The sequence below is a fragment of the Amblyomma mixtum genome, chromosome 1, assembly GCF_055824585.1.
Source record: "Amblyomma mixtum isolate Tamu chromosome 1, ASM5582458v1, whole genome shotgun sequence".
NCBI lineage: Eukaryota > Metazoa > Arthropoda > Arachnida > Ixodida > Ixodidae > Amblyomma > Amblyomma mixtum.
Genome location: NC_143012.1, coordinates 62,711,576 through 62,731,163, shown reverse-complemented (window position 1 = coordinate 62,731,163; position 19,588 = coordinate 62,711,576). Strand labels below are relative to the sequence as shown.

Here is a 19,588-nt window from a genome sequence, read left to right as displayed (position 1 = left end):
CTTTCACTTCGCATCAGTCATCCGAAAGCTGTTCATACACCTCCAGCATCTACTTCTGCACACCTAAAATCATTCTTCGCCCAGACCGCAAGAGACTGGAACGACCTCCCCGCTGAAGCTTTCATCCATCCTGGCCTGGAATACTTGAAATCATTCATCACTGATTTTTTTTTTTTCAATGATATGTATGCCCACCCCTCATCTAATGCCCCTAGTGGGCCTTTGAGGTACTAATAAATAAAAGTAATCAGGCAGTAAAGCACAAAAAAGCATGCACCACAAATGGTTAAGCCTTAATTTGAAACGTGAATCTTGAGACTTCAAAAATGATGCCCTACAGCTGACTGAGTTGGTAGAGCTAATAATGCCGGCATATGCAGTCTGGCTGATAAAAGGAAGAATCTATTCGGACACTGCACTAAGAAAAAGATGACAGTACAGGTCAGCATGTAACGAACTTTGATGATAGCGGATCACATTCTATCGATCCCATGTTCTGTCTTCCACCCATTAAGGAAAAATAGTTTACAGTGGTTGTTAAAGGCTTGTTGTGCAGATTTCGTCATTCACGTTAAATGATGTTATTGCCACATGACCTGGTCATGTGATTAAATACATGAGTAGGTCACATTACATCACATGGCCACATAGTTAAAAAGGTCACATGACCTAAATATTGCTTGTGCATACAAGATTCCTTAACATCGATGCTGAAGCTCGCGTCACATTTTGTAAACATCCTTTCAGTTTTTCAGCAACATTAGTAGCAAAAAATGTCGGGAGCTGCTTCGTCAAATATTCATGCGAAATCATTGCTTCATGGTGTAGTTCATCGATTTGCTGAATAGCCCTTTTATTTGCAGCGTCAGGGTTTGTTTCACTTAACTGCTTCCAGGCACTGCTCAAGGCTTGTTCATTTCATTATCAAAAATCCTCAAAGCCAAATTAATGCCAAATTCCAAGATATTCATCCTCAGAACGTTCCACATGAACCATTCTACACAGCCCCCATGATGCCCTCATGCAAATATAGGTGTGCCGCCGCGGTGGCTCAGTGGCTATGGTGCTCGGCTGCTGACCCAAAAGACGCGGGTTCGATCCCGGCCGCGGCGGCTAGAATTTCTTTGGAGGAGAAATTCTAGAGGCCCGTGTACTGTGCGATGTCAGTGCACGTTAAAGAACCCCAGGTGGTCGAAATTTCCGGAGCCCTCCACTACGGCGTCTCTCATAGCCTTAGTCGCTTTGGGACGTTAAACCCCATAAACCAAACCAAACCAAATATAGGTGTGCTGTAATTAAATGATGGAAATGACGATTTTCGTTCCTTTTATGAATGGCATGCAATTCTTGAATTCATCCCTTAAACAATTGACTGTCACACAGTTCTGAAATCTAAACACTACACTTCATTTAGCACGGATCTTAATGTGCTGAAAGCCATGTTCGAAGGTTCACGCACTGCAAGCACCTAGTTTCCATAGTTAACATGTTTAGAGCACCAGCAAAACCAAAACCTCTACGGCTGTCTACAGGCATTCATTGACAAATTCACACTGCCTACCAAATAGCCTGCTGTAGATCATGGTTAATGTCTCCACAATCTTCTACAACTGGCTGTGACAGACATCCATATTTGCAGTGCGAAGCTCCTGCAGGCGATTATTTATGCGGTGTGCAGCAAGGAAATGCACGAAAGCAGAATTTCTTCAACTTACTGCAGTAATGATACACTTCAACTAAAGTAATTTTGCGATAAAATCTGGTTTGTGCCTGTCGTAGACAGCATACGTTGTGGCAGAATTCTTTCAGAAAGCTGTAATACTTACTAAAAATTCACCACCAACATTTATGGAGTCAGTTTTCAATTTTGAGATCTGGTCCTGCAGTGTTACTTTTTGTGTTGCTGTTTAAATAATGTTGACTAAACACTGATTAAGTGTAATGTATTAGAAACATCTGAAAAGGTAATATTACCCCAGCAGCATAGCTAGTCGGCCCAATATTGGAAATGTATTGGCAAAGTTCAGTCCTACAACGGGCCAGTGTCAAACCATCCATTTCTAATAACGGGCCAATGTCAAACCATCCATTTCTAATAATGGGCCAGTCTCAATCCATCCATTTTAATAACGGGCCAGTGTCAGACCATCCAATTCTAATATTGGGCCAATTACCTCCGCTGCTTGGGTAAGGACACTGTATCAATATTAGAACCAGGCAAATGATGACGTTATGATGAAGTGGTGCTGCTGCCCAAGGTATATATTTTGTTGACAGCACAGCCCCGAACCAAAAGGTGCTCTTTTGCTACTGGCAACTTCAAGACTGCAAAAGCCTATGCCCCCACTTCCAGATGTCAAGAGGAAATTCTGAAATACTCTTCTCTGCCTTACTTTTACCATACCTAGTAGCTTCTGGTAAGTTTGGTTAGGTTTTGTTTTATTAATGTGTTTTTCGGAAAATGGCTCCAAAGGCCACCTTCTTTGCATACGACTGGAAAGTGCATTTATCAATGTGTAGTCTAAAGAGAATGTAAAAAAAAAGCCAGCACAATGACACGATTGTCTGACCATCATGGCCACTGCAGTGTTAGCCTCCCTAAAACGTGTTGTGCCTTTATGATGGCAGGCTCTCTCACCTGCACGGCAGGTCTACTACTGTGTCATCAACAGCTGCGAGCACGCGTGCGTACTGGATAACTCCAGCGGTTTTGTTAGAGCGCGTTTTAACTACGCTTTACAGCACGTGATGTATGTGCACCTGTGCCCTGTCCTTTTCCTTGATGCAGACACCTTGAAATCACATTTCAAGCCGAGTAACGGTGAACAGCTAGGCTGCATTCTTTAACCACCCTTCCAGCCCTTGCCGGCACTCACATAGCACGTGCCTGTCATTAGTCCAAGAGGCACAGTGCACTCAAAATACATCTGTATTCAGTGCTAACTGCCGCGAGAGAGAGGCTGAACTAATTATGGTCCGGCCTTACCCAGTTAGGCCTTCAGCCAACCTTTTACGATAAATTCACCTCTCCTACCCGACGCGCAGTCAAAGTAGCCGCTTGCTCGCTCTGTAGAACAGCAGCGCTTCTCAAAAGAGGCAGCAGAATGCGTGGCCCTCTCCGGTCTTACCGTGCCAACGCCACTTCCACAGCAATGTGAGCATGTACCGCACAGGATCCGTAGCCACACGCTTTTGTCGACACAATGCCCCATCAGGCTTCACGCATACCTCTCCTCCGGTTTTCCTCTCCCAGTCCACCGCCCCTTCTCCCGCTCTCTACGGACCACAACGCCAACCAACACACACAATCTCGGGAAAAGTGGCATTAACAGCCCTCGCTGCAAAGCGAATTCAGGCAAATGTCCTATGTTGAAGGAACAAACAGTTAAATGAGTGCTCACAGCACAATGTTTCTTTTACTAAAAGAGGGGCATTTTAATTCCAAATGCTACAATTGGAAGTGTGGATTCTCTTTTTTCTTCCCTTTAGTTACAAGAGACGATCATCTTCGAGGTATGGTACAAATGATTTTTTTCGGCAGTAGTCGTAGTAGTGTGTGTGCTTCCTGTACATGCATATAAATATCTCTAAAAATGAAAAACACAGCATCAACAACAAACCGGTTAACATGCAACAGTTTTTCAGTGCTCCTTCTTCAGATACAATAAGACGAAAAAATAAGGAGGAAGGAAGACAAAGAAGGTGAAGGAAAGAGCGGTAAAACCCGTCATCAACTGTCGTCCTTGTGTATAAATCCTCCTGGTGCTCACACAATACATTTTTCAAACCTGCACAGTCTTCCTTTCCGTCATGGATACAATACATCAATGAAGCAGGTCACATGTGCTTGTGTACAGAGAAGAATGCTGCCCCGACAGAGTTCAACTTGCGGGAACAGCGAAACATCGGCAGCCCAAGTTCACAGTGTCCACTGCGGTATGGCTGGACAACACACTTGGACTCGCAACAAGCAATAACAAAACGGCACAAAAGAGGCAGTGTGCGATGATAATGTGTTCACCTGCACAGCCTGGGAGAGATATTCAGTCTTTCAAAAGCAACTACAGCTGACGCAGTAATCCCGACTCTTTGGGAACCGAAGATTTGTTCGAAATGTGCAAAGTTCGGATCGAATCAAGGGGTGTCTTTTGATACACCTGATGTTGACAGGACTGAAGCGCCAGTTCAAATAAACCATAAGTTCAAATTAAGCAAGTCTGAATTACTGAGGTTATATATACCTGTGCAGAGCAGTTATCTCGACTCTGCATTTGATTGGCTTTCTTCTCAGCATTCCCAAAATACTGGTACCGCAAGAAGTTAATTTTTTTCGTTTTCGGTTTTAACAGAAACAACTCCAGAATGGCTTCTATTTCGTTAAAATGACCCATACTTTGTATCCGCACGGTTAAATCCCAGTTTTAACTTCTCATACAAGCCATGCCACTAAAAAGCTGTAGCTACAAGTAGTCAATGCAAAAGGCAGTATGCGCTTTAAGTTCGAAATGATTTACTACTTGAACTCGCTCTAATGTAAGCACAGAAATTCAAGTGCACTCTTATGGCTAAATGTAGAAAATTGATCATGGCACCAACACTAGCAAAAAGTGAAAACAGCCCCAAAGGCCTGTACACAGTAGACTGTTTGCTGAGTGCACTGCGATGGTGTAGTATGCATTGCGCTGTTGCGCTGAACAGAATAAATTAAGGCGCTGAATAAGCAGGCAGTATAAAATGTGCAGCTATCAAGACTGCATGCATGAATGTACTGAAACCATGCGCACAAAAACGAACACATTAATGGTTATGCTCAGATGATGGTAAAATAGAAAGCAGTGTACTACTGCAAACCACTACGCAATGCTGAAAACTCAGGTACATTTCTAAAGGAACCACGGGGCATTGACCACTAAACAATCAAATCAAAACTTTGGTTTCCAATCCAATCGCGGCAGCACTCTCTCTTTGGATAACTAGGGCACTCAAAGAAACAATTCACACTCCCAGTTTCAAGCTGTGCCAGGTTAGGCAGTATAAAGTATGCAGTCAAAGCCATATCGCAGTAGACACTGTGGGCGCAGGTACATTCCTCAAGTTGAGTTTGGCTGCCGAAAAAAAAAAAAGTACAAAATTAAGTTGGCTTGTACCGCCGACACAATGTCATCGGGCAGTGAAAGGATGAAAGGCCAAAACGAACATGTGATCCGAGTTCATCCTTTGTTTGGTGGTTAGCAGAGTCGACCGTTCCGGCCGGGACTTCCGTGTGCAACATACTACTTGCTGGCTTCCACAATCAGGTGCAATGTACATACCATCATCAGTCTAGCACTAAGGCTGTTACATAGAATGGGACATGGAGTCACGCCGATTATACACATGCTCAGTTATGAAAACAAAAAAAAGCCAATCAACATCCGCATCGCAATGCTGCGAAGCTCCCGGGCACTAAGCAACAAACACAACAGAAGAAAAAGTGGACCACAAGTCGAGGCAAAACAGAGTTGTTTCGTGCACCTCCCATGAAATGTAATCCGGCCCACAACCCGCAATGCAAGCTGAGCAAAAAACGGAGAGAAGCACTCTCAAATGGAGCAGGTGCTTCAAAAAAAATGCCCCCAAAAAACGAAATCTGTACATCAAACCAGAACAGCAGAAGCAGCACTCAAAGATTAAAAGGGTTCGAGAGAAAGAGGAAGGTAATAAAAATGGAAAAAGAAAGACCTAAAGAATAGGCACATTAAATAAGCGACACTGATTAGGTTAAGAATGCCCAGAACACACATTCGTCCTCACTGTGTGGCTGAGGAGGGACGTGCTTACAACACCGCTTACAACAACGCCTCCGGCAACCACCTTCAACAAACATTTAACACTTCGAAGCATAACACCTGCTGTACACAAGCAGAGTGGGGCAACCCTGACGCATGCGAACAGCTTCAGTCAAGACCTCTCTGCAATGTCGTAGACAAACTTTTTGCCTCAATGTCGGCATGTTAAACCGAACGAGAAAGTCTAGGCATCTTGCGTGCTAACCCCACAGCCAACCAAGCAGGACAACAGGTAAGCCAACTCTGAGCCAAGCACAGATCACATTCTTTTTTCCAATCTTACTGTGCTTATGCATAAACTCGAATACAGCATGTGTGCAGCTGTGTTGTGGAATCTGCAACCACCTCGTACATTTCAAGTTTTTCTCATTTACACAGCTTTCCTGAAGCTTTACACTTTGTAGCAGCTACTGCATTCAGATATATTGTATAAAGACGCCAGGCCAAAAACACAATCAGAAATTTGCACCCAACCGTTATCACTTGAGGGCCTACACCACAATTCTTCCATTGTCATGAAATTCTGCCTTTTACAGCAACAGGAGTTGAGGGCATGCTTTTCTACCATCACAAACTAAATTGCCCATTTTTAAGTGGAACAAATTTCTAACTGCCACAGCTCATGCCAAACAATAGCGCTGGTTGCCATCGTTTCAGGCAGAGATGGCGCAGATTTCTTTTTGTAACCTGTATCTTGCCACAATTAACTTTTGCAACCAGTTTAGTCAGAATGAAATGAGAAGCAAACATGATTAGTAAACAAAGTAACTAAGCTCCCAACAAGTTAGGAGTGGCATATGACACGACCTTTCAGACTAACCTAACAAGGCCGGAAAAACAGTGAATTTTTCAGCCGCCAATGTGCCGCAGTGGTTACGGCGCTCGGCTGCTAACCCGAAAGGCGCGGGTTAGATCCCGGCCACAGCGAAATTCTAGAGGCCCGTGTGCTGTGTGATGTCGGTGCATGCTAAAGAACCCCAGGTGGTTGAAATTATCCAGAGCCTTCCACTATTGCGTCCCTCATAGCCTGAGTTGCTTCGGGACGTTAAACCCCATAAACTGATTTTCCATTATTTTTGTACGTAACTGCACCCTACCCTTTCCCTCTACTTTGCCTTAGGTTCAGAGCCAAAGTGCTGAAGCTGCAAAGTCCAAAGCCAGGCGAAAGCTACGCAAGATGCCAGCCTTCACAGTTCAAATGGCAAAACGAAGTGGTGCACACTGGCACCATACGCCAAAGCCACTAACCTCACATGCCTGCTCTTAACTTGCGACACTTGTTGCTCTGCTATACAAGGCCGCTTGTTCCCTCACACTTGGTTACAACACTTGTATCTGCACACAAGCCCTGCTTTCTACAGCAAGCCTACTGGGAGTACGAAGCCTAGCAGGCATGCTCTGCCACGACGCTCAGCTAGCTCGGGTCAAGATGTTGGTACGCAAGCAATTCTTCCTCCCTACAAATCTCGAACGCAAAAACTGGAGAAACAGGAAAAAGAGATATAAATCCATCAATAGATTCAGTTCTCGTCAACCATCAGACCCCCTCTCGCCAAATGAGAGAGATATCATACGCCCCGTCTATCCTGCGCAGGCTACACTGAAAACGGTATTTACAACAACTGCGCCATTCCGTTCCACTCCCATCACCAAAACTGCAGAGAAACTAAACAAAAACTAGACAAGCAGCCCTGTTGCGTTTACAAATGTACATGATTGGAGAATGGCATCACACAGGTATAGCATGTAGGTACAGCGAGACAGAGAAGAGGACGCCAACACAGACAAGCGCCAAGGATAGCAGTTGTATGCACAGAAAGGCCAGGCAACCCGTCCACTCGCACTCACTAAAAAACTGACACAGGGCAGCGACCCCACACATTCTCTCTCTCTTCCATGCTCTGTTCACGCGGGAAAGCCCTACGGAAGAATGCAGCAGCTTCCGATGCTTCCCTTGTCTACAATGAAACAACTCGTCATAACACATGCATGCCAAAAAAACTAAGGTAGGCAACAGAATTGCGGTACGAAGAGGCAATACGAAGAGGCGATACGAAGAGGCGATACGAAGAGGCGATACAAGCCATGCTTTGGCGGCAGTGTTCATTTCTCAGGTGTTACGCAAGCGGGACACCGGGGATATCTTCAACATGAAACCCATAAACAAACAAGAACAAAGTAAAGAATAGAACACAGGCCAAAAGAAACAAGAGCTCGCCCAGCAACAACGTGCTCGGCACATTTTCACTCGCCTAGCAAGCACTCACGTGTCCGGTAATACATGCACGCTTTCCAAAAGCCTCCCCAGAAGCAAACAAAACAAAAAGCCTGCCACAACCAATGTACTCACAGGCACAAGAGTTTGCCGGCATGACCAATACAAGTCCTTACACAGCCCCAAGCACGCACACACATGCATTTCGGCTGCGATACAAATGTGAGCTGGGAACAGGGAAGATAGAGGTGCTTTCCAACGCTTGCCCACGGAAAAAAAAAAGACGACTGCACGCAAAAGTTCAGCGACGAGCAGCGCATTTCCTACTTTCTGAAAACACACATCACAAAACAGGACTGGCAGAAACCTCTCACATCAGGATGCAAACCACTTTTAAACTTGCCATTACCTCATTCGATCAAAGAGCAGAGAAAACGTACTCTCTAAACAGAAGGGAGTAAAAAGGGAGTAAGCTATCCTCTGGTGCACTCCTTTTATAAAAGGGAGAGCACTAGAGAACAGCTTACTCCTTTATTACACCCATATAGGCATACAGCTTACTCCCTTTTTACACCCATATAGGCATACAGCTTACTCCCTTTTTACACCCATATAAGCATACAGCTTACTTCCTTTTTTACACCCATGTAAGCATACAACTTACTCATTTTTTTACACCCATACAGGTATACAGCTTACTCCCTTTTTACACCCATACAGGCATACTCATGTTTAGACTGTAGGAATAAGCACGGCACAAACGGCCCTCTCGCACGCAAACTATGGCAGTGATAGCTTTTTTTTCTTCTTTTGCTTCCAAAATGAACTGCCAGCCAAGTGGCACAGAGTGGCACGTGGAAATTGAAAAAGCAAGCTGGGAAAACAATAAATATTACAGGAAGCAAAGCTCGGCAAAAGGGAAGGCAGAGACAAAGCTCCACACATGAGACGCACGACAAAACGACACCAACGTCGATGACGACAGCAGACGCGCCCTATATTGTCGTGCATAAATGCGCAGCGGCGAAAGGTAGGAAGCAGTTGGCAACACCGCACAGATAGAACGAAATGGCTTCTCAACATGCATTGGGACAAAAGAGTTGTGTAGGTCTTCAGCCCGCCCCATCTAGAGTAAAAAAAGTTGACAATGGTCCTGCGTGTGTAGTGCAGCAGGTCCTCTTTGGAGTTGGTCATGCGTTAGAAAAGACAGAAAGGTATCCTCTGTAGTGATCCACTGAGTTAACCACTTCGTACACTAAGCACACAGGACAGATGGCCGAACTGGAGCTTGCAAACAATGCCTTGGATAACGTTACAGCTTGGGACAGACGCAGTTTGCTTGAAGTTGATTCTTTGTGAGAATACTGTTCCCCAAGGAGGCTGCAAATAAAAGCCAGTGGGAATAACTTAACTACAGCCACCACCATATGCAATCAATCAAATAACGAGAAGCCTGCATCTGTACTACATTTTTTGCGGTAAAGCTTATAGATTGTGGCGTCCCTAGTCTCTAGGCCTAAGCAGTCAAGAAGCCCACTGCAGTTTTTCGATCAGTTTTTCAAGTGGTGACGGTGAGCGGTCCAAAACATCCAACTTTCATATTATCTGTCATGCCCTGAATTTTGAAAAACATAAAGCCCTTCGACAAATAGTTCCACGTATAGTGCGTCCAGTGAGAAGAATGCGAAACGTGATGCTAATAGTCATCAACTTGACAAAATAATTGTCTCTCTTTGCTTCAGCGCTCACCCCCCAAATATTGTCAAAAAGCTTGGAAGATGCTGTCCATGGCACTGCAAAGTGCATAGCAACTCAGTCTTCAGGGCTGTTCCAATATCACCGCTACTGTAGTTGCGGTGACCAAGAACTGCACAAACAACTAATGTTAATCGAGAGCACTGTTCTTAAAGATCAGTCAGTAGGACCTGCAGAAATGAACTCACTGCAGCCTTATCAGCACTTCCATTCGGCATCTTTCACTGCAACAAAGCACTAGTGATCGTTTTTACTAACACCATGACAAAGTTTCTTCCTTGAGCTACCAAAATTATCGTTATTAGAAACATTACAAACAAAAGGTAAGTCCATGTAGTACAAAGAGATTGTTAGATTTAGTCCAAACAACACCTCTGCGCGCCAACTGTTTCCTTGGGAAAAGGTGTACAAGAAGAGTAATGAAAAAGCAAAGAAATTTAATATCTTTGTTATGGCAAAAATACACTAGCTATAAACTGGGATCAAAAAAAGGAAGAGGGGGGGGAACAAATGGTACAAAATAATGGAAGAATGCTACGGTTCACTCCGCTGACTAGTCTTGCATATAAACGACGAACAAAAAAAAATTATTGGTGGCAGTGATTGAACCTTTCATGAGCTACTACAACAGTGCCATTCAGTCCATGATGTGGCACACTTTGGTCGGGGGGAGGGGAACTACTTAGGGAACGAAGGAAAAAAAAGAGGACAAATTCAATAAATACGGTAACAAAACACCAAAAGTAGGGGTTTCACGCCAGCCGCAAAACCAGAACACTCACACTATGTTAGACAAGTTTGCGCGAGGCATAACAGCACTTCCACACGACTATGTTAGACCAAGTTTCCGCGAGGCATAACAGCACTTCCACACCCATCTCAAACAGCCGCCCCAAAGGACGAACTGTTCGAGCATCTGAACTCTTGACAGCGCACACAAGCCCACAACACACAGTATAAGGCTCTATCAAACCATTGCCCGTTTGGTACTCGGTAAGTGAACTTCTTCACAGGCCGAAATTGTTGGCTGCCTTACAATTCGGCCAGAAGAAGAACGAAGGTCATCCAGGCCTCGTCCAGGCTAAGGCAGCCTGGATGAAGCTCCAAGTCACTGTAAAAGCCTGCACTAGAGACCACTTGGCAGAAAAGATGCAACGGCAAGAATTCTCTGCAAAGCTTGCAACACACACTTCTCAAGCCTAGAAGCAGCCGGTATAACAAGTACATCTGAAAGACACCATGCAACGCATTCAAGCTGCTGGCCACCCCGTTCAATGAATGCCAGAAGATAAATAACAAAGGGCACGAAGACAACGGCGGTGCACATCTAAGAGTCAGTGCTAAAACACACAGTTCATTTTGAAAAATCTGCTGGTGCATCAGTACTGCACGCTTGGAGAGAGAGAGGGCTTTGTACATGGTGATGCATTGCATAACTGTTTTTCAAACTGTTTGCCATAGTTTTGCAGCTGACCGCAGGATCTAATTTTTAAACCGGAAAAGAAGTGTTACATACACTAAGCTGCCATGGCTGCCTATGCTACTACAATAGATGAAGGAGTAGAAATGTGTTGTCACTACGATGGCGAACTAAGCCACAGCAATAACTGCCTAGCTGTACCTCACTATCTATAGTTAAAGCACAGTGCTCTACTCTTTGCTACCACGAACTGGCCGGGCAGGCGCTTTGCCGAATGGACCACAAAACACTGTCTCCCACAAGCGTGCTTCACTGATACTGCACCCGCGGTTCCCAAGAACCAAAGATGTCGTGCATAGCAGCTGCCCAACTGTGCAACGCCCCGTCCATAACAGAAGAAAAAAAAATTCGCTTCCCCTCCCCATATGAAAACGAACAAAGGGAAAACAATGCGGCGCCTTCTTAGACAACATCCGGAGCCCGAGGAACCGCACGATGATTCCTCACTGCCTAATTCGCTTTCCAGTTCTGGTTGCCGTTCTAGAAAAACGGAACGGAATATAAAACAACAAAACGGAAAGTGATTCAGGACTTGTCCGCGCAGCACAACACGCTCCGCAGGGTCATCACGCATCGACCGAACTGCATCCCAGCGGGGCTGTGCTCGCCGCTGCCTCTCCGCTGGACGCCGTGGCAGTGTGGCGATGGCGATGGTGAGAATCTCGTCGCTTCCGTTTTCGGGTCGAGCCCCGGTGACGCCGACGTCAAGTCAGGTAGTGCTGAGCGTGCACTGTTTGGAAAGCCAAAACACAGGCACCAGACCATCAGGCCACTACGCACCACCGCCCACAAGATCAAGAAGACTAGAGGAGAGCATAAGCACTGCTCAGGGCCTGCCGAGCACTCGAAAGCTCCAATTTCAAACACTTCCTGAAGTCAACATCACCTCTACAACAAATGCTGGTGGCTGACAGAAAGCACGTAATACCGAACACCTGCTACTGACAACTTGACCACAGTGCTCGCAAGCTGCTAGGGCCATTGCTTGCCTCCTCACACTTGCAATAATAAAAAGCCAAAATGGAAATGTGGTCACTCAGCCCCAAAGCAAAACAAACGTTCACTGCACCACCTGAAGCTGAGATTACTTGCAAAGTCACTGCGCAAAAAAGCAGGGCCAGTTTTCATTCAGGCCTCTTCCTCCAACACTTCTGTAACAAGGTAATACCCCGCTTATTCAAAAATGCCCCTCACCCAGTGGTAAACAAAACTGAATGGCTGATGCAGATACAATTCTTCAAAACACAGCTCTGCCCCAAAGCTGCGGAACTGGGTACGCAGTAGGGCAGTTCAATGCCAGTGAGAAACTTTATATCAATTAACTTAATGGCACACGCACATTATCAGATGAATGCCAGTTCAATCCAAGGCTGTTATATTCTGACCACATTGGCACAACCACAACTGTTCCCCAAGGAACGCATAAGTTCTGCAATTTGGCCTCGGAGCTTCGGCTAATACATCTGGCTAAGCTTAATGCCATGGTTCAGCTCTTCAGAGGGTGGCATGCATGCAAACAGCCCCATGGAGTTCTTCAGAGAATGACTACTAAATCAAAATCTGATGCCTAACAGCAGGAAATCACAGCAACAGTTCCACAGGCACAAGCAATAGAACTTAACAGTTGCACTGTCCACACACAGAGGACTCAGGTACACTGAACAAGCCACCGAGAAAGCAGGCTGAGGCGCTCGCATAATCACTGCACAACGAAATACGACCGAATGGGACACTCAGACCGCGGAGGCAGCCTCACCGGGATGGGACATCTTGTGGGGTGTCAGCCCCGGCGGGTGTGCCGCATAATGAGGCACTCGCTGGGCCGACTCCATGGACAACGTGTACGGCCCTGCCGTGTACGGGGGCGGGGCCATGTGGGGGCGGGGCCTGTGCTGCGGCGGCTCGCTTCCCGCCGAATGCTGAGCTGGGTGGCCCGCTGCCGCAGCAGCCAGCAGGTTCGGCGGAGGCACAGTAAAGTTGCAAGGGGGTGGAGCCATGGGGGTGGGGCCAAGGAACGGGGGCGGGACTGACGTGTCCGGCAGCACTAACTGCGATGGGTTGTACACGGGCGTGCCGCGGGGAGGAGGCGGGGGAGGGGGCATGTTGAACGGGGGCGGCACCGACACGTTGGCCACCAGGGGCGGCGGCAGCGAGCAGTGTGGTGGTGGAGGCGGCGGCGGGGGAGGCGGAGTCATCTGTGGCGTGAGCGAGGGTGGCATCGGGGGCGGGGCCAAACTGGACGAGGTGACGAGCATGAGGGGTGCCTGGGTCCGCAGCGACGAGTCCAATGTGGTAGTCCCGTACGAGACCGCGGCGTACGACGACGGCACTGAGTGGGCCTGCTCCGGATGCGGAGGAGCGGCCGCCTCCTTGGCCCAGTCCCAGAGGCCATCCTTGTCCCCCACAGGGACCTGCTGCTGCTTCTGCTCGGACGTGACCGAGATGTCCCGGGTGCCACGTCCGAGCTTATTGTACACGGTGTTGTCAGGCGGCGGCCGCAGCTCGTCGGTGCTGGAGGTGCCACTGCGCGGCGTGGCACGGTCGGCGTCCGCGAGCTCGTTGTCCTCCTCGATGGGGCTCCCCAGCAGCGGGCTGGTCGACCGGCTGCGTCGGCTGAACGGGCTGTCCACGCTGCTGATGGGGCTGTGTGGGGGCTCATCGTCGCGGCGGCAGCGGGCCGGCGGCGCCGCGGGCGACAGCGGCGTGCGCGGCGTGGCAGGCCGCTCGGGGGAGGCAGATGGAGTCCGAGGGGGCGTGTCCGGTGGAGTGCGCGGGCCCCGCCTCTTGGGCAGCGGAGACCGCCCACCGGACACGGCGCCGCCCCCCTTCTTGGAGGAAGGCGCTGGCCCGGGGGGACTCCGGTGCCTCTTTCGGGTCGGCGAGGGCGGGCCCGCGTTCACGGCCTTGATCTTGATGGACAGGCTCTCGAGCTGCGTGCCGCTCTCCCCTCCGCGGTCCTTACGGTGAACCCTATCGACCACCCACTTCTTGTGCGGCTGCTGCGGCGGCGCCTGCCGGGGGACCTCGCAGTGCTCCGAGGACGACGACGAGGACGACGAAGAGGCGGACGATGAGCAGGCCCCGGTGGCGGCGGCGGCCGGGTCCTTGCGCACCGCGGGCGGCGGTGGCGGCTCGGGCTGGTTGGAGGCCAGCGCGACCAGCTTGTCGAAGCCGCTGCTCACACGTGCCTGCCAGTGGTGGCGGCCGTGCGATGAGCCTTCGGGCCTCCGCGTCAGCGCCTCGGCCTTGATGGTGAACTTCTCTACAGGGGTGGGAACAGCCAGAAGCGAGAAGCAGGGGAGGAGAGGCAACAAGAGGTAGGGCCACAGGCAAAAGCAGGTGTAGGTGAAGAAGGGGAGAGCAACGCAAATAAAAGAAAACAAAAGGGAGAAAACAAAGAACGTTGCAGTGCAGGCAATAAGAGGCCAGAAGTAGGGTCACCCAGAAAGAAGTCAGAGGTCCAAAGAAATGAAAAAATGCGAGGCAGCAGCAAGGGGGAAAATAGTGGGGCAGAGAGAAAAACCAACAAGGATACAGTCAGGTTGACAGTCACAGGAGAAGGAACAGCCACCTTCACTCATGAGCAGAACACAAAAGGCAACACCAGGGTCCTGCCTACACCGCCATTTAAATCTCTGCACAGAGAAACCTGCTTAACGACCTCAAATAGATCCAAAGTAAAGTGACAATGGGTATAATCTGATGAAAGGAAGCACCTACAGGTCTGAGGTTTGAGAGGGTCTCGGAAGCCATGTTGGTTCCGGTTTACTTTGCTACTATAGTTAAGGGGGGACACCCCTCTTAGAACTATTTTCTTTATTTATGGACAGATTTGCACCAAATTTTCACTGTTTGTACATTTTCATGTACTGATTCTAAAACTGCAAACGGTTTCCCCCTGCAGCAGTAAGTTTTATATTTATCATGGAAAGTATCTCTTTTGTTTGGAGGAAACTTGGTTAATTAACATAAGACTGTGTGAAGAACATTACTATTTATAAATGATCTAGAGTCACCAAGGAGTGCAATAAGGCATAAAAGAGCATTCTAGGACGACTTGGACGAAAGTTACAGCCAGTCAAACATGACAGAGAAAAAGCTCATTTTGATGACTGAGACAAAAGATTTATTTTCAAAATTTTCCCAAGGAAGCAGTGGTTTAAACTTAGCCTTATTGCACAACCCGCGCATTTATCTTTCTAGCACAAAAAGAATTATACTAATAGCTGATATAGAACTGGAGATATCGCTCCTCCAAAATTCTGAATGTGCAAAATTGCAGTTTTGAGAAATCGGAGAAAAACGTTTTTGGCATATTTTTGTGGCACCAAGGGTAACTAGAAATCACTGAAGTGAGTTCTGGCTCGTTTCTGATGTGGAAGAACCATTTCCCGTTGACGTAATTGCGCTTGCAACAAGGAAATTGCCGCCGAACAGATGGCATAGTCTGGAGGCTGGAACCCGAGATGAGTGCCTTTGCACTGCGACCTTCCCCAAGTTGCGGCGCGCGATTCTACAGGCGCTGTGATCGCAGTCAGCCCCTAACGAACGATACGCGCTTTTTGCTCATCTTGCCCCTAAAAACATTGAAGCAAGTTTATTTCGTCAAGGTTTCCGATTCCGCGCTTTGCGGACACCGTTTCGCGGCTGGCGCCGGCCGCGCCACCAGCTTTACCGGAAAGCTCGATCTGTCGCGCGGTTGCTGGCTGTCAACGGAAGCTGCTTCGGTATCGCTTCTTTATCTGCATAGTCACGATTACGCTGTCTGTACGCGGCAGGAATCGCCCTGATCACTCCTCGCCGTCGCGCTAAGCACCGCCGCGGATGGCGTTATCAGGTCATCGCGAAGCGTCGGCGCTCTATCGCTGATTGTTAGATAAGGGGAGTCGGCGCTCTATCGCTGATTGTTAGATAAGGGGAGTCGGCGCTCTATCGCTGATTGTTAGATAAAGGGATGCGCTGATGCAGCGTACGGAACGCGCTTTGGATCTCTACCTTTCGCTCCCTCGGGATGCGTGCTCAATCCTCGCTGTCACGCTAAGCACGGCCGGCCGGTTACGGCCTTGCCTTGTTGCGCCGTCGCGGAGCGTCGTCGCTGAATGTAAACACCAGGATGCAACGATACAGCGTTCCCAGCGCGCTTCGGATCTCTACCTTTCATTCCCTTTTAGTATTTTTAGCCTAAGGTTTGCGTAAATTGAAATATTTCGCACTTAGCGCCCGACGAACCTCACATCGCCGTGACAGTGGGACTGCCCGACCCACTCAAAATGGCGCCGGGCTGCAAGCCGTCGACGCCGTCAACCAACCAAAAGTCGCCATTTTGGTCACGTGATTTCGAGAACCAATAGCAGAGCGCGCTTTGCCCAAGTTTGTTTGTTTGTTTACTGCTTCTACGGCTAGCTCATGGTTGCCAAACGGAATATGGGAATAGCTTGAATCGAGACCTTTCAAAGGAAACCAAAATGGCGCCGGCGGAGCGCGTATTTCTCGAACTGCAGGCAGTCAAAGTTTGGTGCGATTAGACCTCAATTTAAAGGGCCGCGCACGCTGTTTCACGTCTTTGGAATGCTATAACGCGTAAATTAGGCGGTATTTTTCAACGAAAATTCGTGGATAGCTGCGCAATGACGTCAGGATCGCGAAAATGGAAAGGTCGAAAATACGATTTTTTGACCAATTTTCGGCCGCAAAGAGCCGTGTCCCCCCTTAAATAAGGAGCCGCAAATTTACCCAGGACAATTTTTTTTAATCCTCAGGCTAAAGCAGCACATACTCCTATAACTGCAACATATTGTTTGCACCTACTGCAGTTGCACCTAGGAACCACGACTGAATCGAACAAGATACCCAGGACAGCAAGCTAAGTCACAGGCACAGGCTGACTGAAAGCAAATTCTTAGCAAGCACTGCTAGCAGCAGGAAGCACTGTGCCCAGCCACTCTGCAGAAGCATTGTCTTCTAGCAGGATGTAATAATGATGAAAAAAAGCTGCTTGCCATAATCGACTTGTCCAGGTAGCCCATATGCCCCTGGCGAAGTTGGCTGTCTCATGCCTATGCAGCGGATTACTGTGCAACGCCCTAAGTTTGTACTACCACCTCGGCTCCGCCAAATTCGGCATGATGGAACAGCACAAAGGACAGAACTACCAAACCTTAATACGCCGGCACTGAAGTGGCAGTCCACAATCTCCCAACTACACTCACAAAATGAAAGCCAGCGGACAGAAACACCGCAGCTGCTCAGCCAAGTGTGTTCAGCACAAAAGCAGTGCGAACTGTGGTGCACAGGTATCTCTACAAGAGCCAGACCATCGAGGCCACGTCACCGCCCAGGAAAATCACTCAAACAACTAGCTCAGCCCTATACACAACACCGGAGGTCTGGTCCACTCACCCTCAACGTCCACTCCCGTTTCTGACTTCATCCGTATGCACACAGTCTTGTCGCCAAGCCCCAGCAGCGGAGGCCTGACGACATCCGCCGCTGTGTCCGCACCCCGCTGCTTGTGCGGCGAGTGTTTCCGCTTGAGCTTTCGTGACGCCCTGTCTTCCCGCTTGGGACTGTAGCCGTTCCGCGAAGCCAGAAGGCTGCCCAGGTTTAAGATGAGCCCGTTGGACGGTTTTGGTTGCGGCGCTGCTGCTGCCGGCGGGCTCGCCTCGTCGCACTCTGGCTTCTTCTTGGCCTGCTGGGGCGGAGATGGCGATGCGGGCACCGGCAAGGGTGGTGGTGGTGGCGGCGGCGGCGGAGGAGGCGGCGGTGGCGGAGGTGAGGGCTCCCGTTTCCGGGGCGACTTCCTGTGCTTGGACTTGGACGGCGAGCTGCTCTTGCGTGACGACAGGTGTGCGGCACCGCTGCCACTGTTGCCAGCGGGCACATCTTCCACGGGCGTTTTGGGCGTCGGTGGCGTATCCTCGGGGGTGGCGGAGAACACTGGCGAGTCGGTTGCAATGACAGTCCTCAATGGCACAGGCAACGGTCCCTTGTGGTGGTGGCCTGGCTTCGTTGGAGACTTGTCCCTGCTGGTGTGCAACATGTCCGTTGTCTTCGCTGCGGACGACAACGGTGCTGCCGGCGTGGCTTCCGCGTGCATGCCCTGCGGCCGTGCAGGGATGACAGGCGAGTAAGCCAGTGAGAAGCAGCTGGCATCAACAATGTCTTTGCTGCAGCTGCTGCGAATGACAGGGGGACGTTGTCTTTCAGACACAGCTTCCTCCGCGGTCGCTGGTGCTACTTTTGGAAAAGAAGCTTGGGCAGCGATTTTCTCCTTGCAGGTCTTCTCCTTTGACAAGGCACTTGGCGCAATGCCAGACAGCCCGCTTTCAGGCTGACCGCTGCAATCCAAAGCGACACTGTTCGATTCCACAGACGCCGGTGACTCCTGCACAGAGACCTTCGATGAAGCTGACGACGGCCACGGAGTGGACGACGTGGCTGTGGCCTGCGGCCCCAGCTTTGGTGGTGGCGGTGTCGCCGAACGGACTGGCTGACTTGCCAAGTCTTCTGGCCTGCCATCTGCATGTGGCGGCACACCAGGCTCAGAGACAAGGTCGGGGACTGGTCCCGCAACGACGAGCGGCACGGGCACTTGCTGCTGCTGGTGTTGATGCTGCTGCTGCTGCTGCATTGTGGTGAAAGGAGACGCGAGCGGAGGCGGCCTCCGCGGAGGCGGTGAGACGAGAGTACGTTCCAATGCGTGCACTTCACCCTCCAGCTTCTGCACTTTGCTGTGAAGCTTGCGCCGCTGCGAAAGGGTGCTGCTGATCTCGCGCAGGATGTGCTCGTGCGAGAGCTGGCCCAGTTCCTGCAAGACACAATGCGTGGTAGGTCATTCCCAATGGCAAAATAACTGATAATTGCGGTCTTGTGTACGACTGCAGTTTCGGATCTGGAATGCTGGTGATGTTGCGATGTGCCTGATTCACTGTACCTCACCTTTACAGAAGCCTTCAAGATCAGCAATTAAAAGCAAAGCAGAGTACGAATCTCTTGCCGCTGCTATGCCACACCTAACAAAAAGAGAGCCTCTCCCCTCCCCTGTTCACTAGTCCTCGCACGGTGATATAACCCTCTGCACCTCCTCTCCTCCTAAGCAATGGTGCAGCCTCGTGCATACATTTACATAGGCTCCAAAGGAGCATGGCCAGACCGTGTCGGACGGTTCAAATTATCGAGAAATTGAAATTATTGCAATTAGACACAACGAGCTTTCACTGTATTTTCGAGCCTAAGGAAGTCAAGACATCAAGATCAATCTCAAAATCAGTAAAGGGTCATTGTGCGAACTCGGCAGATTAAATAAAGATG

At 49.1% G+C, this 19,588-nt stretch overlaps 1 protein-coding gene across 5 annotated transcripts in view; it reads right to left on the bottom strand.

Moving 5' to 3' along the window:
- Positions 1-3,385: 3,385 nt before the first annotated feature.
- Positions 3,386-19,588, bottom strand: part of gpp (DOT1 like histone lysine methyltransferase grappa) — a 67,602-nt gene continuing 51,399 nt past the window's right edge. For all 5 annotated transcript variants that reach the window (XM_089550949.1, XM_089550970.1, XM_089550960.1 and 2 more), the window contains 3 exons: positions 17,678-19,085; positions 13,035-14,540; positions 3,386-12,008 (listed from right to left, as the gene is read on the bottom strand). In XM_089550949.1, the coding sequence (XP_089407075.1) occupies positions 11,983-12,008; positions 13,035-14,540; positions 17,678-19,085 (2,940 nt within the window). In that variant the 3' untranslated portion in view covers positions 3,386-11,982. The remainder of the gene's footprint in view (positions 12,009-13,034; positions 14,541-17,677; positions 19,086-19,588) is intronic.